We start from the raw sequence: 27,745 nt of genomic DNA on the forward strand, positions 1-27,745 counted from the left end.
GGAAGGAGAGGAGAAATAAGGTTTTGGGAACTCCTTATCCCAAGAGGTACTCAGAGACCTTATCTTTATTCAGTGTTGACTCTTCTCTCTTAGCTACATCTTCTCAAAACACTCCTCCTCCTCCTTTACCCTGCTAAGAATTCAGTTTCTGGCTTTATTTCAATATGGCAGAAGATGGATTGGGTTTTAGGTTACAGATGCAAAAGCAGAAAATCAGGGACTTCCTTTCAGGGAACTCTGAATTTATATTCACACTCCAACACTTTGAGTGTGAGTCAGTTTTGTGCCTTTATAAAAATGAATAAAACATAAGGCCTGAAATCTATACATAATCCTTCATATAAAAGGATATTCATGTTACAATTTATTTAGAATTTATCTAGCTTTTCTTAGTGTATGTCTACTTTGTCCTGACAGCTTTGGGTACAATTCTTCATGTTCATCCACACTGCCTACACATTGGCTTTCATCTGGGTTGAGTGGAGTGAGATTTAGCAGGCATAGCAGGGAGCTTACATAGGACATATCAGCTCTTACCTGTATTTTAATGAAAATTCTCCTTCAGAAATAAAGTACAGTTATAATTCATATTTAAGGCTAGAAGTTAGAGGACCAACAAAGTCATTCTGAAAGCCCAAGTCACAAAGATGCTTTCAGTGAAAAATTAAAACTGAGGTAGGGAATTTATGTCTTGTTGGTTCAGCTTATGCAGGGCAGCAGAAAGTAGAACAGCTAAAATAGCAGCAGCTTCCAACTGAATCTGGAACTGTGCCAGCGTGCTGTTATTTTCCATAAGGCATGTTAGAAAATAGATGTATGTTTAATATGCTTGTGTTCAAAGATTTTTTAAAAAATGTAGGTTGACTAAATGAAGGTGCAGTAGTCTTAAATACAGAGTTAGTAGGAAGTGTCATTTTTAATGCATTTTGTCAACTACCTCATAACTACAAAAAAGAGCATGAGTTGGAGGCGTCTGAGATGTGAGTCCTGGGGGCTGGGGACAGACCTGGCAGAGGAAATTCACCTTCCCCCTTGGGGTGTGAGGCTTTAAAGCATTGTGCCAAAATGTCATTCATCTAGTTGGTTGCTTCAGCAGTTGAAATGGAAGCTTCATGTAAGGTCAGGTCATCTGCAGGCTGTTACCTGTGAGCCCAGACTGGGTGTGTAATTTGGAAACATTAGCCCAGGCTGTCCTCAGCTTCACATGCAGTTTCTCCATTTCTCTGCAGAAGTGGGAAATCATATACATATCTGATACATTCCCACACATCTTGAGTTTGTACTCAAGACAGAGTAAAGTCTGCCTGGTAGTGTCCCTTACTCCTGAGGGTTGGTTTGTAGGAGAAGGTGTTCTCTGTAGAGCTGTGATGGGGGGACAGCTCAGGGAAGAAGCCACTGGGACTGGAGCAGCTTTTCCTCACAGTTTAATCCTTGCTTGTCCTGTGCATTCACTAAAGCCCCATCTCCACATCTCTCTCCACTTCCTGTGTGCTTCTAGACATTTGTATCTGTACTTCACAGTCCGTACATTCTAAACTTTCCAAATCTCAGCATTGTCCTCCTTGACCCTCCTTGGCATATTCCCTGTCTGCCAGCCTTCCTGGAAACAGTCATGTACTTCTCTGCTTGCAGTCTTGAAGCAATACTTGGTGTCGTGGGCACCAGATGAAGCCAACATACCCTTGCCCACACTACCACTGGAATTCTAGCTTACAGCTCATTTCATCAGCAACTTAACAAAAATCAGGGAGGCTTTCTCATAGCTGATGTACAAAATGTACAACTCTGACAATGAAAAAAAAACAGAAAAAAAGCAATTCAATAATTTTTCTTTTAATTTCATTTGAATTTAGGTTATTATTTTTGCATCATCCTTTTCGCTGGATGCAGATTTCATCTGAATTACTGAATCTTCCTTCCTTCTGCACTGTTTTTCATTCTCTTCTGATTGATCTTGCAGTTGAAGAGCACCTTAGTGACACAAAAGAGCCTGACAGCCCCCATTTTGTGTGCTGTAGTGTTAGGGCAGGTGCAGCCATTATATCCTGCAGAGGAGCACAGCAGTGTTTGCAGGGTTTGCTCTCATCTGTTTCTCTTTGGCTCATGGATTTATTTGAAACATTTTGAGGCAATCTTCTAAAATTCTCTGAACTAAGGCTTGAATGCCTATAAGTTTCTCTAAATTTGATTAGCTCTGTAGATATTAAAAGTTAAATTTTAAAAGAATGTGTTTTCTGGGAAATGTTCACAGCTTGAAACCACAATAGTGCAAAAGGATCATTTGAGATTGTCTCTTGCTCTCCTCCAGTAAGGTATATTCAGATTTCCAGTACTCAGAGACCTACCTAAATATGGCTGTATATGTTACTGCTATTTCCCTCTCTCCTTGCCACAAAACCCCCAAAATTAAACAAGTGGATTGTCTAATAAATCAGTTTCCAGCAGGATTTCTAGTTAGTAAGACTAAATAAAGCCCACAAGTAGGGTGGAATGCACCACCACACCCTGCTTGTGCTATTTTAAACAGGGAGAGTTTTCTGAGGGAAAACATAAATAAAATTACAATTTCAGTTAATAATTTATGCATCTTTATTTACAATAAATACATGAAAAGGAATATTACTTTACTGAGTTTGTTTAATGAAGAATCAACACAAAAACATTAATGAATTGAATTTATTGCATTTTCATATGTTAGATTCATCAGGTAAGTACTGGAAATAATTTCTATTTGAAAAATTATTCATGATTTTGTATTATCTGTTCAAAAAGTTACAATTTTGATGATTGCTTACTTGTAACAGTTTTTAAATGAGAATCTACAGTGAATAAACTCTGATAAAATGTCTTTTCTTTCTCTTTTTCAGACCTTTATAGTATTGAATAAAGGGAAGGCAATCTTCCGATTCAGTGCCACCTCTGCCCTGTACATTTTAACACCCTTCAACCCTCTTAGGAAAATAGCTATTAAAATTTTGGTACATTCATATCCTTTTTTAGTGGTTGCTCAAAATGAAATGAAGAAAACAGGTAATGATTTCATCATAAATAAAGGTTCAGGGTCCTTCTGGGGCCATCCTCAAGATCAGCTCTCCAGTCTGCTGCAGCAGTGGGTCTGAAGCCTGGCTCATGCACGCTGGTTCTCACATTCCCAAACCCTCCCAGTTGCACCATAAGCCTCTGCCAAATGGAATACACTGCCAGAAAGCACAGGCAGCATTCCTGCAGGCAGTTTGCAAAGCATCTGTACATGCAGACGGTGGACAGACTGGGGGACCATGACTGATGGGATGGTGCACAAGATAAAAAATTTTAGACTGACATGGGGGAGTGCTGCCTGATGGTCCTAACAGGATGATGGGAATTTCTAATGGGTGATGTTTTGGTGCAGTTGATTTTTTTGCAGAACCTCAGGACTGAGAAATGTAGTTATCAAATGAAAATTTCAGTGTGACAGTAAGACTTTTAACATTGAACAAGCAGTGAAAGGCAGAAGCCTTATTAGTAGAGACTGCTGGCAGAATCTTCTAAGTCTTTGGAAAAAGTAAGAAACAAGGCTGATGGTTGCTGGCTCAGAACACCTTTTTCTCTGAGCTCCTGGGAAGATAAAGCAGTGTGAGAGAAGGGGAAGGTGTCAGGCTGGAGAGGAGCTAGGGAGCATTTGGGGACAGTACTAAGGGAGCTGACAGAGCCCTGCAGACACAGTGGTGGTGATGGTGAGAAAACACAGCCAAATTCTGTCAGATTGCAACCTTCAATGGATGCTCATCCCTTCATATGACACTGGTTTGCAATATCTTCCAACATTGCATCTGGCTGGGTTGTGGGCAATGCTTTTCACTGCCATATTGGTTGTGAGTTTGGGCTTGGTTTTAAGTTTCTCCTAATTGTCTTCAAAGAGTATCCAGCTGGTCTTGATGACAGTAAGAACAAAAGAAATTCCAATAGCCAATATGTATTTTCATTATTTTTCCTTCCATCTATGAACTGATCATGTAATTTAACTGTCATAGGAAGAGGTTTTCTTTCAGTATATGGACTGATTTCTTCTTAATATTGCAGGAGCTATTTTTATCTTAGATATAGGGATAGGATTGGTTTTATTTAATGTAAAAGATAGGAATAGATGTGCAGGTTCTCTAATTTTCTATTTTTTAAATATTATTCATTATAGTACAAACACTGCAAATATTAAAGCATTTTACCTAAGAACCATTAAATACATTCCTTTTTACAGTTCAAATCTCAGCTGTTTATACAAGATTAGCTACCTACACAAAAAAGATGAGGGGTGAATTGATTATTATTTTTAATAATCCTCTGATTTTTATAGAGAAACTCTATTTCCTCCACATTTTGTGGCAGGTGTTTGGTATTTTGGCCTTTGTAACAGAAATGTGCCTTTAACTTCCAGTGTGATTAGACAAGTGTTGAGCACAATGAAAGTAGCCCATTGGTTAGAAAACCTTCACCTGTCTGTCCTCCAAATTCTCTGAACCTCTGTACAGGGTGCTCTGATCACATGTGCCCAGACACGTGAGCAGATGTTGCTGCCCTGCAGAGAAACAGAGTGTGTCTCTTTCCAGTGCTCCCAGATTTCCCTGCAATTATTCTCACTGCCAGTACTGAATGCAGAAACTGGTAACAGCATGAGTTTCTCTCTGCTGACTCATCTCATCTCCTGGTAGTCTGCTTTTTTTTTTTTCCCCTCTTCTCTTTTGCCTGCCTGACTAGACTTAAGGTAGAACATGGAGCTGAGGAGGCAGCACAAGAGTGATGGGAGATGGCCAGGCTTTGGCAATTAATAGGAAAGAATGAAAAGGTGAGAATAAGTAGAGTGTTGAGCAGCCAAAAAAGGGAGGTGGCAGTGGTTGGAGCTGCAGAGTGTTAGAGACTTCTGTTAGAAAGAACTGGGGAGGTGCTCTAGAGAAAGTGTCTAAGTGCTCCTGTGCAAGGCTCTGGAAGCCTAAATTACAGTATTCCTCAGTGTGCCTGACTGCCAGACAGTATCTGTGAAACCAGTTGGCAATATTTGGTTTTTTCCCAATTGTTTCCTCTTCCACCAATCCACACAGTCGATGAGAGACTTCAGCTGCTCCTGTAATTGATTAGCTTGAGGCTGTGTGGTGCCTCTGCATGCCTGTATGGGAAAAGGCAGTACATTTCTGTGAAGAAGTCATTGTACGTGAGATTTTTTTGTCTATGAGTATAGTTGAATTGTTATAGAATAAAAAATAGTAAATTAAGGGAATATTGAGCTTGTAAATCAGTCACTCAAAATGTGGGATAGCACAGGAGAGATGCACAGACAATGAATGTGTCTGTTACATTTGAGATTCCCATAAGAGAAATGGTCAGTCTGTGTGTCTAAGTATTTTAGCCCTTAAGGAGCATCTGCTCCCTTCAGAGGGAACAGCACTTTGGAGACTTTTGGCTCCCAGATGTGGCAGGTTTTGTAAAGAGAGAGCAATGTGCAAGGACCCTGCTGTGGCCCTTGTTGTGAGTGGTGCCATGGCACTGAGCTGCAAGCACACAGCACACTGCACAGGGCTGAAACCTCAGCTCTTCAAAGAGCACACTGCACTTCTCTAACTCTTTCATGAGATGACTGAACTGCAGCCATGCATCTCCAACTTGGATTCAAAATGGATTCTCTATATTTAAAGGAATTTCCTAATTAAATGAAAACAGGCTCTTTAGACCTGTCTGTGGATTGTGATGACAAACACTGTAAGGCATTCTAATAATTTATTCTAAGATTTTCTTACTCTACAGAGTTTGTATGGCAACATGATTTTCAAAACTAGTTAAGTCACTTACTGAAATATACCAAAATGTCCACTGCTGGATCAGCCATTTAGACACAGGGCACACACTTATCTGTGGGATTTGGGCAGCTAACTCCTTCCCTTTGATCTGAGTGTTTACTGAAAAGTTATGCTAAAGTTTGAATTTTCAGCTGCTCTAAGCAAAAATCTTAATGATTGCAACAATTTTTCTGAGAAGTTTAGATCGTGGTGCTATTTTTCTTTTTTCATTTTGTTTTTCTTGATGGTATAAAAATATACCCAAAACAATCAAATGCTATCTACTTGATTAAAAAAAAATTAAATCCTGGGCTCTCAGATACAAATTTAGCTGTAAAGAGCTTTCTTTAGTTTAAACTTTTCTTTGCCAGATATGGTGATGCAAGGACTTTTAAGGAATAAATAATTTAGAGAGATGACTAGAGGAAAAATAAGTTAACCATTTGGTCTAAATGTGTAACAGCACTTATTTTTTGCTGCCATCATGTGGCCGTTTTGAGACAGGTTTTTGTCTAGTTTTCTAACTTCAGTATTTCCAAATGTTTGAATTGAGGTTATTACCCCCAAAAAAGGAAGAACTGCACTGTCTGAAAAGGCAGTGATCTGGTGGACAGAGAACATTGCATTATTCCACCTCCCTAGAACCAGCCCCTCTGAGCTGTTAGTCTGGGTTTCATAGTCCCAGAGCACCTAAATGTTCCTTGCTGGAACATCAAATAAAAATTAATTCCATTCTAATCTTCTCCAGTTTTCTGTGCTTTTCAAGCAATTCATGCAACGATTGAAGCATTTTCATCAGTTATAGCATTAGTAGAAAGCATTTTCATCATTTTCATCAGTTATAGCATTAGTAGAAACAGATACACTGATTTTGCTGGATTTTGAGAGAGATCAAAAGTAATACTAGAAAACTATTCACGTTAATCTCTGAGCTCTCTGTGGATTTCTGTTTCATTGATTGAAGCATTAAGCTGGTGTTAGGGAAACACGGAATGCACTCACTTCAGCAATTAAAAATTTTATTCTATGTTTTATTCTGTGTTTTTAACAGACTGGCTTTGCTGGGTACTGACTCAGGTCAGTTTTGACTCTGGGTAAACAGAGGAAACTTTTTTTCCCTTGCATATGCCAGCTCTTTAGTACCAAGCCTGTAGAAGTGAAAGACTAACACTTATTCAGTCATGCCAAGTACTAAAGGCAAACTGCATATTCCTGCAAGTTATTTTGGTTTTGGCAGTGGCTCAACTCATGTTACCTCCCAGGGTGTGAGGGCCATCTCCTTTCAGGACCAGCTGAAAACAAAACATCAAGACACCAGCAAAGCAACATCAATGTCAACAAATCGAGACCAGTATTAAAGTCTAATGTACTAAAGTGAAAAATACGAGGTTAAGTAAAGTGTGTGTCAGTGTTTACCAAAGCCTAAAGGTTTTGTGTAAGTGGCAGTATTTTACTGTACCTAAGCCATGACTGATGTGATATTGTGTGAATAGCTACTGTGTTTTCCTTAACTGTACCTACATTATTCAGCATGCTTATCATGTGCACTATTTTGACCAACTGCGTATTTATGACCATGAGTAACCCTCCAGACTGGACAAAGAATGTAGAGTGAGTTGCACTTAATTCAATATAACTTTGTCTGTTCCTCTAGGAGTTACCATCCCAGTAACTGCAGAGCAAGATGTGCTAGCAGGAGCTATCATGAGGCACTATGAGTATTTCCTCTCTGAACTAGCACAAATGTTGAATAATTATTTGAATCTCATTCTAGTAGAACAATTGGATAGAAAAACCACGCAAACAGTTTACAGAGAGTATTCTACTGAGATTCCACTAGTTTTCTCCATGTTTTAGCACCTACCCATTGTTTTTACCCTTCCTTACACCATTTCATAAGTAGGAGAACCATGGGTGCTTCAGTGTTCATCTCAGTTAAGAGCAGCATACAAACAAAGGTATTACTAAAGTGAGAATGAGAATTCAGTGCACGCTTGCATCCTTCCCTCTTTAGAGCCAGTACCAGGTGTTTTACATGTTGGTGACTCAGTATCCAGTAAATTATGGTTATGGTTTCTCACTTAACAGTTAATGACCTAGTAGTGCATACTTTTAAACTGAATGTCACCTATAAGTTTTAACCTGTTATTTATTTGATGGATTTATTTATTTTTATTTATGTACAAGATCAGGACTGCTGTACTTCAACAGCATAACTAATGCATGTAAATACACAAGAAATTGCTTATTTACTGTATTTTTTTATCTGGCTGTGAAATAAAAAACTCATTTGATCATCACATTTCTGTCATAATACCAATGTAAAATATTGCTACTGATTTTGATTAAATTTTCCTATATTTTTCAGATATACTTTCACTGGCATTTACACATTTGAGTCACTAATAAAAATCATTGCAAGGGGCTTTTGCTTAGAAGATTTTACTTTTCTTCGAGATCCGTGGAACTGGCTTGATTTCACTGTCATTACCTTTGCGTAAGTTCTTGTTTTTTGTTTTTTCTTGGAAAGAGAAGGGCAAAAGGGCATGAAATTAGTATCAATACATACCAATTTTGTTAAATGGAAATTCTTTTATGGACTTACTTTTGTCTAAAACAATTTTCACTTTCAAAAATGCATATTTTGATGTAAACATAAATACTGCAGAAGCCATTAGTACAGCTAGTATTAGAGAGGCTAATTTCATGTCCTGCTTTTTTTTTTTCTGAGCAGAAAAGGAGCTTCCCTTTGACTTCATTCTCCAAACTTACCAATCTAGTCTAGATAAATTTTAGGCTTTCAAAGTAAAATCAGTGTGATTCACTTCAGAGACATTTAATTTAGCTGAAGGCTCTGAAAGTATATTAATGCAAGGCAAACTGCAGTGAAAGGTAAACCTCTGACTGTTGCTGTTTAAGTTTTTGCTAAAAACGCCAAAGCGGTCTTGATGAAAGACCCAAGTAAGTAGCATAAACTCTGCCTAAATTCTGAATAACTGTGATTTAATCCTACAGGTATGTAACAGAATTTGTAAACCTAGGCAATGTTTCAGCTCTTCGAACTTTCAGAGTATTGAGAGCTTTGAAAACTATTTCTGTAATTCCAGGTAAGAAGTAACTGGTGTAAGGTGTTAGGCCCCTTTTACCTCCCAACTGTTCCTTTTTATCCTGTCATTGTGTTTGTGTGTGAACTCCCCTATTACAGATATGTGACAGAGTTTGTGGACCTGGGCAATGTCTCAGCGTTGAGAACATTCAGAGTTCTCCGAGCTTTGAAAACAATATCAGTCATTCCAGGTGAGAGCGAGGTTAAACACTGAGGCTGACTTTATTTCAATGAAACAGAATTCATATTTTTTAAATATAAGTCTTATTTCTTTCTACAAAAAAAGCAGGAATCAGAAGATATCAGGATTCACTGAAATCTCTGATTCATTGCTTTTGAAAATGAGCACTTTCCTTTTGAAATCAGCCTTTGAGTTTAACAGATTCTTGCATGAGACATTGCAGTACACAGTGTGTGTGGTTTGCATTGTATGACGTCAAGCTTTCTTCTCCACATTCAATGAGTATTAGTAACCCTAAAGTTTTCTTACCCATGTGTATCCTACCTACATGATGTTCTGTGGTATTTTTTGTGAATATCTGTGTCTGAAAAATAAAACTGTTTGAAATGTTGACTTACAAAGAAGATGAAGGAATAAGATAATAAAGAATAGCATGGGTGTTGCATGGGGGATTTATTATCTTAAAAAGCTACAATTTTCCAAACCATTTCCAGTTTTATAGCATTAAATTTGAATCCTATTTATTGTTGAACAGGCTTTTTACTCTGTCTTCTAAATCTAGTATGTTATAAAACTGATAGTAGTAAAGGTTTGGAGCAAGATGTATTGACAAATGAAAAGAAAGAAGATGTTTACGTGAGATCAGTGTACAGCATGAATAAAAAATAAATTGCTTGTTTTATCATTGAAACAATTTGTTTTGAAATATATGCAACTCATTCCATTCACAGTTTCAAGTGGACATAAATTTCAGCTGTTTATTCATTTTCACAAGTGAAAAAGCTCTTCACAAAAATGTTGTTTCACAGACATTACAATCATGTATTTGGGCTTCTGCATGAAATCTATACTTTTCTGGGAGACATTGTAAATTTTGTGCTTTGTAAAAGTTTCCAACATCAGAATAAAAACTCCTTTCCATTTGCAGGCCTGAAGACCATTGTAGGAGCCCTGATTCAGTCTGTGAAGAAGCTCTCAGATGTGATGATCCTGACTGTGTTTTGTCTGAGTGTATTTGCACTGATAGGGCTGCAGCTGTTCATGGGCAACCTGAGGAATAAATGCCTGCAGTGGCCTCCAGAAAATTTTACTTTGGAAACAAATATTACTTCCCAGCTAAACAGCACCATAGGTGAAAATGGTACATTGCTTAATTCAACAGTGGCTCCGTTTGACTGGAAGGGGTACATTGAAGATGAAAGTAAGTATTGTCTGCAGAATTCTCACTGAAGTGGTTTGTGGCTGACCCAGTTCTTAGAAGGAGGGAGGGGAAGGGACGATACATTTTGTTAAGACAGAATAGGAGAAATATTTTCTCTCTCATACGTCTGCTCTAAAGGCCTGCAGGGAAGAGGGAGCAAGGAACATGGTCTTGCTACTTGGAATAGCTCTTTTTGTCAACCCCAGCTGCCAAATTCTCATCTCCCCTGAGACAGAAATGTCTTAAAATTCAACGCTCACAGTTCATGTCGTGAGACAGGCTTGCAGAGACTGTAGATGTAAATTGAGAACTAAAGGAGAGAGATAGAAAAGGAAAAGAGATTACAGTGACCAGCTGCAAAGAGAAGTTGTGGGGTCTCCAGGTGAGTCTCCTCACTTGGGTATCCTTTCCAGTGCAGCAGTGACCCCAACTCTTTTCCCACAGCATCTCTGTGATTTTTATTATCATCTCCTCAAATTTCCTACAGCTTGCTCCTTCTTACAGTGCTATTAGCACTAATTGGAGTGCCCTTTGATCAGAGTGGGTGCTGCACGGCTGCCTGGTTTCTAGGCTTGTACATTCATATTATTAGGTCACTTAATATAAAGCCACAAGCAAAGAATAGAAAAAAGGAGGAGAAAAAGAAATTAATCTCACACCAGAGACAATTCCTTCCTGTGAGCACCTGCTGTGGCAGTAGTGTGTTTGCAAGTGTCATGTCAGGAGAATAGAAGTGACATGAAGAACAACATGAGGACACAGGAAAAATAGTGCCACAGAGGCTCTGGAAAACACTGCCACAGCAGCTCATTTGTAAGGCTGCAGGGAAACTGAAAGGCAGGATAGAGAAGTGCAATTGGAACAATATAGAGGCTGAGGCACCTAAGGCACTCCAGGGCAACCAGGACTGACTAATTAAGGCTAAAAGTCTGCAGCCAAAAAGCTAAATAATATCCTGTTCACATAAATAAATTATTGACCAGGAAGACAGAATTACCCCTGTATTTAGCATTATTGCAGTTGCTACTGGAATACTATATAAAGTTCAATTTAGACAGAAAGTTGAAAAAAATGGAGGAAGTTCAAAAAAGAGCAGAATGATTAAAGGGTTGGAAAACATGCTTTATACCAAGATAGAGCAGGAGCTCAGCCTACTTAGCATATCAAAGAGAAGGTTTAAGGGGTGATTTGATCACAGTTAAAAAAAAAAATCCATGGGGAACAGAATTTTCATCGTAGACATATCTTTGATCTAGCAGGCAGAGATATAACAGGTTCAACATCTGCAAGTCAAAGCCAGACAAATTTTGAATAGAAGTGAGACAGCTTCTAACTGTGATCATACAGCTAATCAATGACTATGATGGATTATAGTTTGAATTTCTTAAACCAATCTTTCTGTGGAACTCAATTTACTTGAACATATGAATTCATGGAGATCCCATGCTATAGGGTATGACAGTCTAAGCAGTCTCCTAATGAAGGCCTAGACTTCAAGCCAAACTTAATTTCCTGACTTTTTAACAAAGAATTTATAAACTTAAGTTCTGATTTCATTTGATTTAAAGAAGACCTGAAGCCCCCTGAAAATAAAGCTCAATTGAATTTGTTCCAGGAAGTACTTTATTGAATGGCTACATCTGCCTTTGGTATAGTTACAGAATTTCATATGTATTATGAAATTTATAATTAAATTACAAGTCTTATTATGAATTTAATAAGGTTGTCCTTGCTTACCAGCAGTTTCAAAGAGAAAAATTATCTTCTCACAACTTCCTGCTCTCTTTTTGCATGTGAATGGGCAGACAGGATGCAAAAATCAGCTGCTTCACAGGGCAATAAGCTGTTCTTCACCTGCAGCTCAGAGCAGTGCAATGGCAGTGTCTTTTGTAGGAATTATGGAAGTTATGATGCCATTATTTGTGTATACTATGCAGAAAAAGGCATGTAAGCCCTAGTTTTACCAGTGAGCTCATTTTTGGAGACACCATTTAGCGGGTCTTTACATAAGCATTCCTGTAATTAGTGAGTCTGGCACTTTCTTGCCCTGCCCCCCTTTTTCTTTTTCTAAGATAAGAATTCTGATAAACTTAGCTCCAGATAAGCTGAGGTTTCTTTCCATAAGCAATTTTTTTTCCTGAGAAAAAGCATCTCACAATCTATTTCATGAAATAACACTTATTCTCAGTGTTTCTCATATTATACCCTATGCTTACTCAAACAGCTTTAATCTTGCTTTAAGTTAGGTGCTCACCTACCAGGGAGCTTTTCCCATTTCCCAATCAATTAAAGAGGAGCCCAACTTACACAAGATGTGCTAGCAGGAGCTATCATGAGGCACTATGACTATTTCCTCTGTGAACTATGCAGAAATGGTGTAATGAGGGATTTTTCACTTCTCTCTGGTATACATGCTTATACTGCTCAGCTTGTGTGTTATAAAAATTTTCCTGTTGTGATAATATTTTGAGCACTTGCCCAAGAGTATCAGAGCACTCAGAGAAAGCCTGTGTGGCTCTGGTTTCTGTGGAGTTGGCAAGTGCAGCAGCCTTGCAGGGCACATCTTGTCTGAAGCACAGAACCTGGATGCAGAGCTGCTGTAGCAGCTCAGCTGCTGCAGTGCTGATCAGGACTGACTGCTCCATGTAAACCACATCAAGGCAGGTTTGAATTCTTCCCAACAAGCTGCTACGTTCCAGCATGTTTTAATCATGATTAGCTGACATAAGGCAGAATAAAATTTGCTTCCTAAGGGTCAGCTGTGTCCAGCATCCTGTCAGCTTTCTGTTTACAGCTGTGCTTCAGCACAGAGCAGCTCTGCAATGCACACCAACCCAGAGCGACAGCAGCCACACACAGGGCTGTGCAATTGGCACAGCACAGGGGATTGATCCCTGTGAGATGTGGATACATCATTAGACACTGAAAATGAGTCCTTTGCAAGGGGTCTGAACAAGGTCTACTTACAGCTTAAAGACTCCTTTTTCCAAATGGTGAATTTTGTTCACAGGAAGGAGTGATGAGGCTGGCCTAGGTACTGTTTCCCTTCTGCAGCAAATGAATGTGTGCTGAGCCAGCAGCTTGTGACACCTCCTCAGACTCAGAATTCCTTAGTGCCTGTAGTAGCCTGGCCTGGGCAGCACAGGCAGAATCAAGCTGAAACTCAGCTGCACTCATTTTCAAATGAGATCATTTTAAGGGAATCTAACAGGACAGTTAAATGGAAAAGAAATCCAACATGAGGTTTAATGGTGTCAAGAAGCCAAAAAAGGTGCCACCTTGATTCTGAGGCTGCTGTGATTCGGAAGTGTTGGAGCCAGGGAGGTGCTCAGAGGAGCATCACCACTGTCCCTGTCCTGTCCTCACAGACAACCTGAGACAATATTTTGGATTCCATCAGAAATAGGACACATAGTCAGGCCCTGTATAAAAAACATCCTTCTGCCTGTGTCCAAATGGGAGATTGTTATTACAGGAGAAGCTTGTCCTATGATAATTCTTCCAAAAATCAAGACTTTAGCAATCAAGACTGTAAGTATCTGCTTTGAAGGAGAAAAGAAAAACACTTCTCAAGGATACAGTCAAGATGAATCTTAATAAGCACAAAGTTTTTCTCATCTCTTTGTTCTTCTAAGAATAGATAGGTCAATGTCTCTGGTATTTAAACCATCTAAAATGTCTTTTAACTATGGCATTGCTGTACAGACATTGGGATGACTGGTTACAGGGTGATTTGGTGGAACTTAACCAATTTATTTTACTAAGGTGTTCAATAATTTTGTCATGTACTCCTTAAATCTTACTTTAAAAGTTGTGGCTGCAGCAGTAATTATGTCTGAGTTAAATTTAGGTGTCTGCCAGGGCCTTCATACAGACAGTGAGCTACAACTGCAGTGTGTGCACACCCGTGGCCATCAGAGCCACTGGCAGCTGGGTGGGATTTTGCAGGGTTTACATATTTGATAACTGTCACAAGTGCTCGAGAGCAACAAACCGAAACCCCTGGAAATACTGATCAGGAAGTTTTGAAGAAATTATGAAAACATATTTTTAGATAGATTGTAATTATTCTAATAAACAACTGTACATTATTTAGAAAAGGATTCTTTAGCTGAGTGATCAGACAGAAGGGAGAATCCACATCCAGAAGCATTTGACAGAATTTTTAGTAAATTTTGGCATTTTAACAGTGAGTGCTGTGAGTGATAGTGCTTAGTGAAATTCATAATGTCATTTACTCTAAAACTGTTGTCCTGCTGAGAAAATAGCACTGCTTGTTTAAAATTGGGTCAGAAATCACCTTAAAACTTTTAGAAATAATGGCTATGGTTTGAATTTTATAATTTTTAAAATTCTTTTTGAAACAGGTCATTTTTATTTTCTGGAAGGGCAAAATGATGCTCTGCTTTGTGGAAATAGCTCTGATGCTGGGTAAGAACGAATTTCATCATATTATTGCACTGTGTAGAAATTAGATCCACATTCCCTAGATGTGCAGTTCGAGTGGGGCTTATTTTGAGTGACCACATCCTTTCACATAAGAAAGGCTTTTATACTGGGCTTGAGATCTGTATCCTTGATCAGAGCTCAGTGAACTGCTCAGGTAAACTGAATGTTTGCATGATGAATGAGTAATTTAGTATCAGTGTAGCTCCTGCCTGGTTGATAAATAAAGGAAGAGCAATACCTGATGACAAAACCTGGCAAAACATGTTATTTTGCAGTTCTGGCTGCACAAATGAGTATACTAACATCCAGGTGATAATATTAAAATATGACTAAATAGGTAATGTCCAGTTTGTCTTTGTAGGCAGTGCCCAGAAGGATATACTTGCGTGAAAGCGGGCAGAAACCCCAATTATGGCTACACAAGTTTTGACACCTTCAGCTGGGCTTTCTTGTCACTGTTTCGGCTAATGACTCAGGACTTCTGGGAGAACCTCTATCAGCTGGTAAGAAATTTTTAATGAAAAATAGACCAAATATGTTTGTATCAGTGATGCAAAAAGACTAGAGTCTATTTTCTTATCTGAATTTCAACAGTATGAAAAAAACCCTGTTAACATATACTTGCTTATAAATGTATTATTATTTCCAGACTCTTCGTGCTGCTGGGAAGACATACATGATATTTTTTGTTCTGGTGATTTTTCTGGGCTCTTTCTATCTGATAAACCTGATCCTGGCTGTGGTGGCCATGGCCTATGAAGAACAGAACCAGGCAACCTTGGAAGAAGCAGAGCAGAAGGAGGCAGAATTTCAACAGATGCTGGAACAACTGAAGAAGCAACAAGAAGCAGCACAGGTACTGTTTATGGTGTAGTAGTGCAGGAATGTAAGGAAGTGAGTTTACTAGAGATAGTCAACTTCTGCTTTCCAAAACTGGAAACATAAAGTACCCTGTTGGTCTTTCCATGACTGAGTTAGTTCAGAGGTTTTCTATTCTGCATGGAAGAAGGGTATTGTGAATGATTCGGCCATCAGGAAGGAATATTCAAAACTAGGTATAGGATATTCACTATGTTTTTCTAGTCTAGGGCCATTAATGCCATCTGGTAGATTTCTGCATTTAAAATTTACTCATGAAGGATGAGAGAAGTCTATGACCAACACACATCTTGAGTCAACTGGTTAATAACAATTAGAGGAAAAACCTAGGGAAAGGATACCCTATAGAAAGAGAAATGGGACTTTTGGAGTAGAAATTACGTATAAGTAAATTAAAGAAAGGAAAACATTAGATCATGGTTTGCTCAATTCCTTCTGCATCATGGCAGGCAGCAGCAGTGGCAGCAGCAGCAGTAACAGCATCTGCAGAGTCCAGGGAGCCCAGTGCTGGAGGAGAAGCAGGAGGGCTCTCAGAAAGCTCCTCAGATGCATCAAAATTGAGCTCAAAGAGTGCAAAAGAGAGGAGAAATAGAAGGAAAAAAAGGAAACAGAAAGAACAGTCTGGAGGAGAGGAAAAAGATGAAGATGAATTTCACAAGTCTGAATCAGAAGACAGCATCAGAAGGAAAGGTTTCCGATTGTCTATTGAAGGCAATAGACTGACGTATGAAAAGAAGTATTCTTCTCCGCATCAGGTATTGCCTATAGTTTTTTCTTCAGTAAAAACACATATTTAAAGCCTCATAGGCTGTTGCAAAACTACTTTAGTCTTCCTAAAGTACAGTAATATGATTCTACTGCATAAACAAAGGAAATACTGATACTTTATATTACTGTTGCTAGGGCTTGAGAGGAAGTGCTCTAGCTGCTAGATTGCTTTGTAAAAAAAACCCTCAGAATTAAATGTAACCTCATATCTCTGTTCTTTTAATGGGATTATTTAAAAATCATATTAAAATATTCTCTGATTATGTAGGGTTCCTTTTAGCATGATTATATATTACCTGTTAAAATGCTACAGTGTTTTTCTGTTATGATAGCCTCACATTTTCCACTTGTTTCAATGATGTTTGAGCCAATGTTTGTTCACAATGGGCAAGATTCCTCATACATGAAACAGAGTGCATGTATGGGCTTCCTTTTTTTTTCTCAGTGGGAATTATGCAACTTATCTATTTGGCAACTTCAGCTGAAAAAGGAGTGTTCAGCACTGGTTTTGTCTCAAGTATCCCTGAACAGTGATACTTCTATCTGCAAAATATATCTCTAATGAAATACATGCAAAAATTTCACAGCAGCATGTAGCTTTGGTACTGTTATTTAAGAAAAAAAGAAACCTAATGATAATCTAATAACAGTGCTAAGGTTGAGGATTTCAGCTAACAATCACATATTTTATTTACCTGCAGTCTTTGCTGAGCATTCGTGGCTCCCTGTTTTCCCCAAGGCGCAACAGCAGAACAAGTCTTTTCAGCTTCAGAGGTCGAGCAAAGGATGTAGGGTCAGAAAATGACTTTGCTGATGATGAGCACAGCACTTTTGAAGACAACGACAGCAGAAGAGATTCTCTCTTTGTGCCGCGCAGGCACGGAGAACGGCGCAACAGCAACATCAGCCAGGCCAGTAGGTCATCCAGGATGCTGGCAGTGTTTCCAGTGAATGGGAAGATGCACAGCACCGTGGATTGCAATGGGGTGGTTTCCCTGGTTGGTGGACCATCTGTTCCTACATCGCCTGTTGGACAGCTTCTGCCAGAGGTGATAATAGATAAACCAGCTACTGATGACAATGTAAGAAAGTTTTAAATAGCTCAGGCATGGTGGCCTTTTCTTACTGCACCAGCCAGTGTTTTCTACAGAATGGAACCCTTGGCAATGCTTCCTGGTTGGTCAAGCTATGAATGCTCCTGCATCTTGTAAACTCTTCAGTAATTAAAATAGCTAAGATAGGTTTGCAAGCTAAGCATTTACTTACAAAAATTCACATAACTAACAAATGCAAGTCACAGTTTCCAAGTCATAGAATAATAACTTACACATTCATAAAAATGCTATGCTTCACTGTATTACTGTGCCATACGTTCCTTTAGCTGATCTAAAGGTCCATTTAGCTATCATAGTTGATATACAATGGAAAATATTGTACAAAAATGTTATATAACTGCAATCAATATGATGCTGTATTACCACTATCAAAATTAGCATTATTCGTTAATTTTGATATCACTCTTCCTTATCAGCCTGGTTAAAAATGTAAGAAAGTTGTCAATTCCTTACTACCATTTATTTCTCATTCCTATATATTTTCCATCCATTTTTGGTGGAGTATTGTAGAATAGACAACAAATAGTTCATTGGAAGATCAAAGTTCAATACATACTTCTAAAAATGCAAATGGCTGTGTGAACATATTGGCAGCACATGTTGCTGCCATTCTCTTACCACACAAAGGTAAGAGAAAATATCTCCAAAAAATTTCTTGTTTAGTTCAAATTTGTCCACTCAGACTGCTAAAAAATACTAGCATGAGGAAGCATGAGGAAGTCAGACTTTTCTTACTTGCTACAGTTTGATTAAGAGAAAAGACTATTATGTTGCAAACCACAGAATATCCTGTCAACAGAAGCAAGGAAAAAAATTACAGTTTGGGAAATTTTGTGCAATATTTTGAACTCAACCCTTTTCCATTTGTTTAAATTTGCTTAAATGTTTTAAGACTTTTCATATCTTAAAAAAAAAATGCAAAAATTGAGTAAATAAACTCTCTGTCAATCTTGAGCCGTAGGTACCTGTGACCTAATGGAATTCTAAAATTATTTACATGGAAGTAAAAAGTAATAAAAGTCCGACATGATAAAATATGAAGTGCACGGAGCACGTGTCCAAGCTAAGACATTACTAACAGGCTTATGTCATGTTTGCATATCTGGTTGTTTCTTCAATGTGGTCTCATGTACTGTCATTCTCTGTATAGGGCACCACGACAGAACCAGAAATGAGGAAGAGAATATCAGGTTCTTTTCACGTGTCTATGGACTTCCTGGAAGATCCAGCTTTAAGGGAAAGAGCCATGAGTATTGCAAGCATCCTCACAAACACTGTGGAAGGTGTGTGCTATGCATAGTTTAATATTTAAAACTGTTTTTCCCATAGATTTCTAAAAGTTTGAGTTGAAACTTGAAAACAGATTTAAAATAGCTTAAGTACAGATAACATCCAACAAACTGACATATATTTATCAGTAAAATCAAAGCTCTTTATTTATTAAGGTTATTACATAACTAAGCATTAAAGTTATTATATAAGGAAGCATTTTATCTCATTGTTTTGTCACCATCTAACTCATGTGCACGGTCATAACTGAATGGGTAATTATGCATAGTAATTAAAAATGTATTATTGGACACAAAAAACAACACTAAACATTTTTTAAACATATGCAACTCTTGTTAAAATATGTAATCATTTTTGCAATTATATTTGTTCAGTCATTCTGTAAAGCTACTCTAGGTGATGAAAATGTTTTTTTTCTTGAATTCGGAATGAGCATTTTCACTTAAATGGCACAAATTTCAGAATAAAAATATTTACATACTTGAACAGTAGGTGGGAGAAACAATCTGAAGTGTAATCAAGGAAAAATTAAATACATAATACAAACCGATGCATAAATTGATGCTGATGGGCATAGTGATTGTAATACAAAGAAGTTGTGCTTGACAGATAAGCTTTGAACATAGCAAATATATTCAATAGCAATTTTTAAAGGCTTTCCTTAAAAGCCCTGTGGAATGGGGGCTTAAAGGAGGTTGATCAGTACCACTGCAGACTGAAAACTTGACTGGTACGATTCATATTTGAATGAGGAATGTTAGAGAAATCAGGTAGTAACAAATATAAACTTTCTTTTCCCCACAGAACTTGAAGAATCGAGACAGAAATGCCCACCATGTTGGTATAAATTTGCAAATATTTTCTTGATCTGGGACTGCAGTCCACATTGGTTAAAAGTTAAGCATATCGTCAACTTAGTGGTAATGGACCCGTTTGTTGACCTGGCCATTACCATTTGCATTGTTTTAAATACACTCTTTATGGCTATGGAGCATTATCCAATGACCGAAGAATTCAATAATGTACTTTCAGTTGGAAATCTGGTAAGTTTGTTGGGGTTTTACATTCATGATTTGGAAGAAAATGTGCCTGTAATAAGTGAAAGAAAAGGTTTTACCAGCTTTTTGGATATTTACTGGCCTTCAGATATAAGTATCAGAACATTTTTGGAAATGTGACTGTCAACCCTGACTCATGTAGCTTAGGATACTGTAAAATCAATATACTGCTGTATTCTGCAAAATCAAATTAAAAATTTAAAAATTGGCTCCAATGCTACATTAAGTAAAGTCCATCTTAAGCAGAGTTTGATTTGTTTAGCTACTAAACCAGGAAATGCATTGTTTCCTGAAACAGACACTATGCAAATAAAGGCAGTGTTAATTTCTCAATCAATACAATACAAATCTTTAAATTATGAATGTGTTTTTAATTGCTGTTTCCTGAGCAGAAACTTACAATAGATAAAAGATCCCTTTAAAAGCATTTCTAGAATTTTCTTTGCAAAAGTCTTTTTATATGGATGAGTGGATTGCTTTCTTCCTATGTTTTATGTAAAAAAAATATCCCACAGTACTTTTTCCTCTCCTATTTTTTATTGTTTTTATCCTCTGATAATTAGTAAGATGTATTTTCCTCAGGTTGTCAGCTGTATTTTCTCCCTTTCTCTCTGCTTCAAAAAGATAAATTATTCAAGATTTCATGAGTTAACTTTTTGTAGTTCTCCTGCTTTTGAACTGACAGGTTTGATCACATAGAAGTATCTGCAGCTACAGTCCTACTTTATCTCCTTCTTTAAGAATTGATTTCTTATAATGTGATTTTTAATAATCTTTGTTTTGTAATGAGGAACAAATAGATCATGTAAATAACTCTAGAATTTAAGGGAGAGAATTAATAGAAAATTCTACAGCTGATTTTCATATACTTAATATAAAGGAAATGTTGAACCTCTGTTTCCTAATAAAATGTAAAATCTTGTAGCATTTTATAAGTTTGTTTTCCAACCAAGAAAATTCCATATAAATCTTGGTGTACCTCTGACTGCAAAGGGAGTGTGCAAGAACCTGTCCATAAGCACCACATTCTTGCAGTTTTAGGCTCCCTGACATAAACCCCTTCTGCAATAGAGAGGATCTCAGAGCTTGCCTGCTCCAGTAGCTCCACTTTAAAGCTTCTTGTGCTGCTCTGATTGTTAGGAACCTGTCAGCATTTCAGACTGTATCATTCCTATGTCTTTCTCAGGAGTTCCAATCCTGCATCTTAAAATTTGGTAACCTCTCCCTCTGTGGTGTTTCTATCTAGAGTGTATTTAAAGGCTGTAACAGTCTATCTTGAGTGTTGGTGTTCCTAGGCAGAGCAAGTCAGACTTCTTTCCTGTCTCCTGATTATCCCACTTAGATTATTCTCTTTAGCTGTCCTATTTTCTTTTCAGCTTGCTGAAAAATGGGTTATCAAAAACAGAAAAAAAAAAAAAAACACAAAACCAAAAAAACCTGTCAGAGCAGGGCTCAAGCAGTTTTTAACTTTAGTGACTTTAGTACATTCCTATCCTAGAAGAAATTCTCCCAAGACTTCTCTCAAAGCTACTCAGGGTTATACTTTGGTGTGTCTTAAACATAATTCCTACATCATTCAGGATAGAAACTCATGATGAGAAACCACTACCAGCAGCACTTTGTTTAAAATGCATTCTTAAATACTCTTTTATTCCTGACATTGAAGTGTCTGAGCCAGCCAACTTTGCTGCTACTTCTGGGCACACCCAGGTGTAAGTTACTCAGCTTCAGGAAATTGTTGTACCTCAGCACATCATAATGTATCTCAGTTGCTCTATCAACTGAGGTACATTATAATATACCATTTATTTATCTGGCATAAATAATCACAGCTCTGTTGAACTGAACTAAAGGCAGGTCATAGCAGGCAAGAAGCTGCCTCCCTTTAGTCTTAGATTTAGCCTATTTTATAATTTGTATACCAAGAAAGAGCAATACCATATAATTTCTTGGAAAGCGTTCTGGCTTATGTTCTGAAAATCAAATTTGGGACATTGTTTGTACTGCACATGAGAAAGTCCATACACATAGAAAGTTGAAATTGGATTCTAAATGTTATAAAACAGAAGTTTATGTAATTTGCTTAGCATAAAGTTTAATTAATAGAAAAATTACCTGATTTTCTGACACTTGTTAAGGGAAGGTGGGCATAATAAATCACTACAGTAAATATAGCTATTTTTAAGTATTACTTTTGGAGAAGACAGCTTGAATTAAACTAGAACCAGAGTGTTGTTTCACTTTGTAATAACAAACTGCCCTTTGAACTCAGGTCTTCACTGGAATCTTCACAGCAGAAATGTTTCTCAAGATAATTGCAATGGATCCTTACTATTATTTCCAGGAAGGCTGGAATATTTTTGATGGCTTTATTGTAACTCTTAGCTTGGTTGAACTTGGTCTTGCAGATGTGGAAGGACTATCTGTTCTTCGGTCATTCAGATTGGTAAATATACTTCAATTGTACTGATTTTTCAATGTGACTTCATGAAAATAATTTTATTTTTGCCTTAAAAAATTTGCTTGATCTTTGCCATGACATTGATCCTGAAGACAGTTTCATTAACACAAATCCTTACTAATTGTGGTATCTTATAGTCTTCAGTGGAAATTGATAGAGACCCAAACAGATAGCAATGGGTGCCCTGGGCCTATTCCCAATGTATCCATTGTATAGACAAAGTTTAAACATCCCACTATGCAGACATAAATTGATTCAGCATAGGTGTTATGCTCTGATTGGCATCACAGAAACAGATCTCTACAAACACTGGTTGAAAAGTTGACCGGATTATTTTAACCAGTGAGCCCTAGATTTTAAGCTCAAATCAGTAGCTTCTTTGACCTTCAGTAAAAGCTATGCTTTGAGAATATCAAATTACAATTTTACAAATTTTTCTTGAAGGAAACTTCCATCTTCATGCTTTTAGACAAGATGATGCCTTCTGAACAATCCAACCAAAGGCATATTTTGCAGCAATATCCTTCCACAAATTAACTTTAAAATATCCTTGTATCTTTCTGGTTCTCCTAACAATATTTTTCTTTCCTTCCAGTTACGAGTTTTCAAATTGGCAAAATCCTGGCCAACACTAAATATGTTGATAAAAATCATTGGTAATTCCGTGGGAGCTCTGGGGAACCTGACCCTGGTGCTGGCCATCATTGTGTTCATTTTCGCTGTGGTTGGGATGCAGCTCTTTGGGAAAAACTACAAGGAATGTGTCTGCAAAATTGCAAGTGACTGTGTGCTCCCTCGCTGGCACATGCAAGATTTCTTCCACTCTTTCCTGATTGTATTCCGAGTGCTGTGTGGGGAATGGATTGAAACCATGTGGGACTGCATGGAGGTTGCTGGCCAAGCCATGTGCCTTACAGTCTTCATGATGGTCATGGTGATTGGAAACCTAGTGGTAAGTAATCAAAGTGTTAACAAAAAATTATTTGGCAAGAGAGTGGTCTCAGTCCTGAAGTGAACTAAGTGCTCTGGCTCTGCTTCAACAAAGCACTTAAGCAGGTAGTTTCAAGAAAAGCTTAAAGTTAAGCTTAAGAGCTTTTTTGGATAGAGAACAAAATATTCTGCCATGTCAAAATCCCAAGAATGTCAGAGCAGGTACTTAAGAATGTGACTAATTTCTCTTTTGGCCCTTTGAAAATATTTTGTGGTCCAAATAATTTTAGTATATGGGTTCTTTATAAACAATTTGCTGTGGATTTTTTTATTATTTATACCATATGATTAGTCACCTGAATAATCCAATTTCTGCTGTAAGATGGGCTAAATTAAATTTTTCGATGATGCTGAACAGCAAGTCTGATAGCTCCATTTTTAGATTATAAGCTTTGACACCAAAATATTTACATGCTGTGAGGAAATCAAGACACATTTATGGATATTAGTCAGTTTTACAAATATTTTTGAATAATGAGCAGGACCTAAGTGAAATAAACTTGGTTTTTATGGAGAAGAGAAAAATTTTTAATGGCACTTTTTTGGTTATGGTGAGTTATTGGGATTTTAGTCTTTGATGTCAATAATAGGACTTATTTTAAAATAAAATAAATGTCATTTTTTAAAATAAAGTCTATAACATATTTTTTTAAATCTTTCTTCAGGTACTGAACCTATTTTTGGCCTTGCTCTTGAGCTCATTTAGTGCAGACAACCTTGCTGTGACAGATGACGATAATGAAATGAACAATCTCCAGATTGCTGTGGCAAGAATGCAGAAAGGCATAGATTATGTGAAGAGAAAAGCACGAGAATTCATCCAAAAAGCCTTTGTTAAAAAACAGAAAGCTTTAGATGAAATCAAGCCACTTGAAGATTTAAACAACAAAAATAGCTGTATTTCTAACCATACAACCGTGGAACTAAGCAAGGACCATGACTATATTAAAGATGCAAATGGAACCACGAGTGGTATAGGCACAGGCAGCAGTGTGGAAAAATACATAATTGATGAGAGTGATTACATGTCATTCATAAACAACCCAAGCCTCACTGTGACAGTGCCCATTGCTGTGGGTGAATCCGACTTTGAAAATCTAAACACAGAAGAATTTAGTAGTGAATCAGACCTGGAAGAAAGCAAAGAGGTATTTAGATATTTTGTGCATTCTCTCTGATCTTTTGAATGTCTTTGTTATGTGGAATTTTGTTTGATTAGGTTTTTTTTTACTTCTCATAAGGCAGTGTATTCCATTCTTAATCATTTATCTTGACATTTCTTTGTAGATAGGCATAAATGAGTATATAAGGAGGACTTCATTCTTGATGAACAGAAGTCTGAGAAAGAGTTAAAAAATTACAGCATCCTAGAGGGGATAAGAGGCCATGTAATGGAAGACTGAACTAATCCATAAAAACTATGCATGGTCTACATGGTAGTTATGACAACTTGTAGGGGACAGTGCCTTTGCCCCAGTGTTATTGCACCAGAAATTTTTGTTTGCCTTCTGTGAAAAGGGTCCCATGACGAGTGTGATACATCTTCTCTCTGCCCCTTGAAAAAGCATACATAAAACAGAAAACATATAAAGAGTTTATGTAACTCCTTTAGACATATGAATTCTTTTTTTAAACTGTCAGCTCTTCTATGCAGAAGGGAACGTATGTGGCCCGAAGTTTAGAATCCGACTAGCTGAGGGCGAAAGGCCGACGCCCCTCTGCTATTCCTGGCCAGCACCCTTCCGGAGTCTGATGGCCTCGGGCTGTGCTGGCTGCGGACTGGCGTACCTCGCTGATATAGGAGATGAACGGAACTGACCATTTCCCGGGGGTTAAACATCGGTTTATTGACCGGGAAACCATCCGGGAAAAAGTTTTTTTCATAGGGGGTGAAAACAGGATTATAAAGCAAGGGGGTGGGTACAGACAGAGCCAATCAGGAAAGGTGAGGGGATGAACTTCACAGAACTGACACTCCATGGAGACCAATAATCAAAAGGTAAAGGAGGTGTCCTGGGACCCCAGCCAACCACCATCTCTAGAGAGGAGAAGGTTCTCGAAACCTGGGAGGAGGAAGGGAGTGATTGACTGGACAGGGAGGAAACAACTTTCACTTATAAGGGAAACCAAGGGGAGAAGCAATTACATATCGGCAACTATGAATAGCAGTTGCTATAGCAACTTAGCTGACAGGCTAGCAGTGGCGGGAAAAACTGGGGGAACGAAACCATTTTACACATAATAGGGGAGAACAATACATAAATTGGGGGAATAACACAAGAAACTTAGCAACACACTACCACACTTCTACACCTAGATTCCCATAAAAAGAAGTCTTAACCATAGACTCTCCCATATACTTCAAATTCACTTGGTTGTTAAAATTGAAAAGTACCAACAGATGAAAACATCTACTGTTGCTAAAGGAATGCTAAAGCAGATTATTGATATAAAGCCTTTTTGAGAACTGTAATTTTCAAAAGCATATTAAAGCAATAACTCTTCCATTACATAACTTTTTGTGTCTGGCTATTTTAGCAAAATAATTTAAATTTATTCGATGACAGAATTTGCAAAACAGCTACACCCTCAATGACTTATTTTGTTGTCATTTTAGTCAAATTAGAAAATTGCCTTTTCAGACACTTAACAACATTAATTTTCTCACTTGAGAAACCTCAGCCTTAACCAGCTAGTTCCCATTTTGGTTGCAATGCAATTTTTTTTTACAGAATAGCTCATCATTCTGTCCCACTGCTGTATTGCTACCAGTTCTTCAGACACCAAATTTTGGGGTAGCTGAACTCTTATTCACTATTCTTTCAGTGTGTGTAAGAGCCCTCTAGTGCTCTCAGCAAAAACTCAGTGTTAAGCTAAGTGCAATTTTTGGATCTTCCTTCAAGAAAGGAGATGTGTAGAAAACAGCCGCTCCCCACAGCAACTTATTTCAGAGGCAGTGTTGTTCCCACTTCCTAATTAATATCTGCAGCATTAATAATTATTTTCCTGTTAAATATTAGCTAAAATGTCTATAATTAATTTGACTAATGCTTATGAACCACTGCTACAATAAAGGTTCTTAAAATTTCTTTCAGCACATTATGATCCACCCCCAGCATGAAGAATTTCAAAATAAAACATTTAAAAAAGATCCTTTAGAATAAAAGAATGACATATCATCTGCTCTCCACAACTGCCTTCATGCTGCCCAGTCTTCCAGCCCATCACAGAGCAGACAGTCAAATAGAGAGATACCAGCTGGTTTATGACTGATCAGGGGAGAATTGTTCCTGTTTAGACACAAACTCAGTTTAGGAAAGCTTAGGAAAGCTCTTTGCTGATGTGCTGCTACCTGTAGGAATAGGGTTACCTTTTATTCCATTGAGACTGTGACACTTCTGACTTATTGCTGCCACTGCTTTAATAATTGTTAGTGTTTGGGGGTTTTTGTCCTCAGTAGCCAAAGGGCTGCTGCCACCCAGCACTGATGAACCTGGGCGGAGGCTGTAGCGAGGTGGGGTCAGGCTCTTTCCCCAAATAAGAAGAGACAGGATAAGGAAATGGCCTCAATTTGCACTAGGGGAAGTTTAGATTGGATATTGGGGAAAATTTCTCCCCTGACAGGACTGTCAAGCGCTGGAATAGGCTGCCCAAGGAAGTGGCTGCATTGTCATACCTGAAGGTATTTAAAAGATGTGGCACCTGGGGACATTGGTTTATCGATAGTCTTGGCAGTGCTGAGTTTATAGTTCGACTCAGTGACCTGTATTGCAGTTGTTTCATTATTTTGTTTAGCCATACATATTTAAGTACATTTCCTTCACAATTTTGCCCAAGTTTTAGCCACAATGCCAAAGACAGAGATTGCAACCAGGTTCCAGCTGAATATTACATGTTACAAGTTTTTGAATTTTTAGGATAGGAATTAGCTTAAGTGCATTCTTTTTTCCCCCTTTTTTTAAAATTTTGATTTCCAACATATGCCTGAGTCTCTTTATGTCATCATGTTGTTGAAAATTTGTTGATAAAACACAATCTGAATTTTTCATGGGCTTAAACTACCTCAGCCTTATTGTATATGGATTCTGCCTCACTCTGAGCTAGACTTTCAGCAATTTTAATCTGGATTTACTAACCCCTGAAGTATGGCCTTCTCTGCTTTTTCTCCTCATTCCTTTGAGCTCCCACCTCATTTATGTAGTTATTTTTAGCCTCTTACCTGATTTTCAGTAGACACTACAAATTCCTGTATATTTTTTAAAGCTTCATTATTTCTGTTCAGGTCAAGAGATCATTATGACTTGGCTTGTTGTGGTCATAAATCTTCTCAGATTTAGCATTACCCATATTTTTCAGTTTAAAGCACAATTCTATTTGAAGTCTGATCTGTTACTGATACACCTTCTATTTAATAGATTGATACACTACAGGAGGAAAATC

At 37.7% G+C, this 27,745-nt stretch overlaps 1 protein-coding gene across 7 annotated transcripts in view; it reads left to right on the forward strand.

Moving 5' to 3' along the window:
* LOC102061201 (sodium channel protein type 1 subunit alpha) overlaps positions 1–27,745 on the forward strand; it is an 89,323-nt gene that overhangs the window by 29,575 nt on the left and 32,003 nt on the right. For 3 of the 7 annotated variants that reach the window (XM_074548552.1, XM_074548557.1, XM_074548554.1), the window contains 15 exons: positions 2,868–2,985; positions 7,328–7,418; positions 8,176–8,304; positions 8,823–8,914; positions 10,023–10,295; positions 14,663–14,726; positions 15,106–15,247; positions 15,394–15,600; positions 16,073–16,378; positions 17,093–17,473; positions 18,657–18,789; positions 19,601–19,839; positions 22,127–22,300; positions 22,911–23,267; positions 23,971–24,453. In XM_074548552.1, coding sequence (XP_074404653.1) covers positions 2,868–2,985; positions 7,328–7,418; positions 8,176–8,304; positions 8,823–8,914; positions 10,023–10,295; positions 14,663–14,726; positions 15,106–15,247; positions 15,394–15,600; positions 16,073–16,378; positions 17,093–17,473; positions 18,657–18,789; positions 19,601–19,839; positions 22,127–22,300; positions 22,911–23,267; positions 23,971–24,453 — 3,189 coding nt within the window. Of the gene's footprint in view, positions 1–2,867; positions 2,986–7,327; positions 7,419–8,175; positions 8,305–8,822; positions 8,915–9,012; positions 9,105–10,022; positions 10,296–14,662; positions 14,727–15,105; positions 15,248–15,393; positions 15,601–16,072; positions 16,379–17,092; positions 17,474–18,656; positions 18,790–19,600; positions 19,840–22,126; positions 22,301–22,910; positions 23,268–23,970; positions 24,454–27,745 lie in introns of all 7 variants that reach the window. The other 4 variants (XM_074548556.1, XM_074548558.1, XM_074548555.1 and 1 more) reach the window with 3 other exon arrangements.

Source organism: Zonotrichia albicollis, chromosome 10 (genome assembly GCF_047830755.1).
Source record: "Zonotrichia albicollis isolate bZonAlb1 chromosome 10, bZonAlb1.hap1, whole genome shotgun sequence".
Taxonomy (NCBI): domain Eukaryota; kingdom Metazoa; phylum Chordata; class Aves; order Passeriformes; family Passerellidae; genus Zonotrichia; species Zonotrichia albicollis.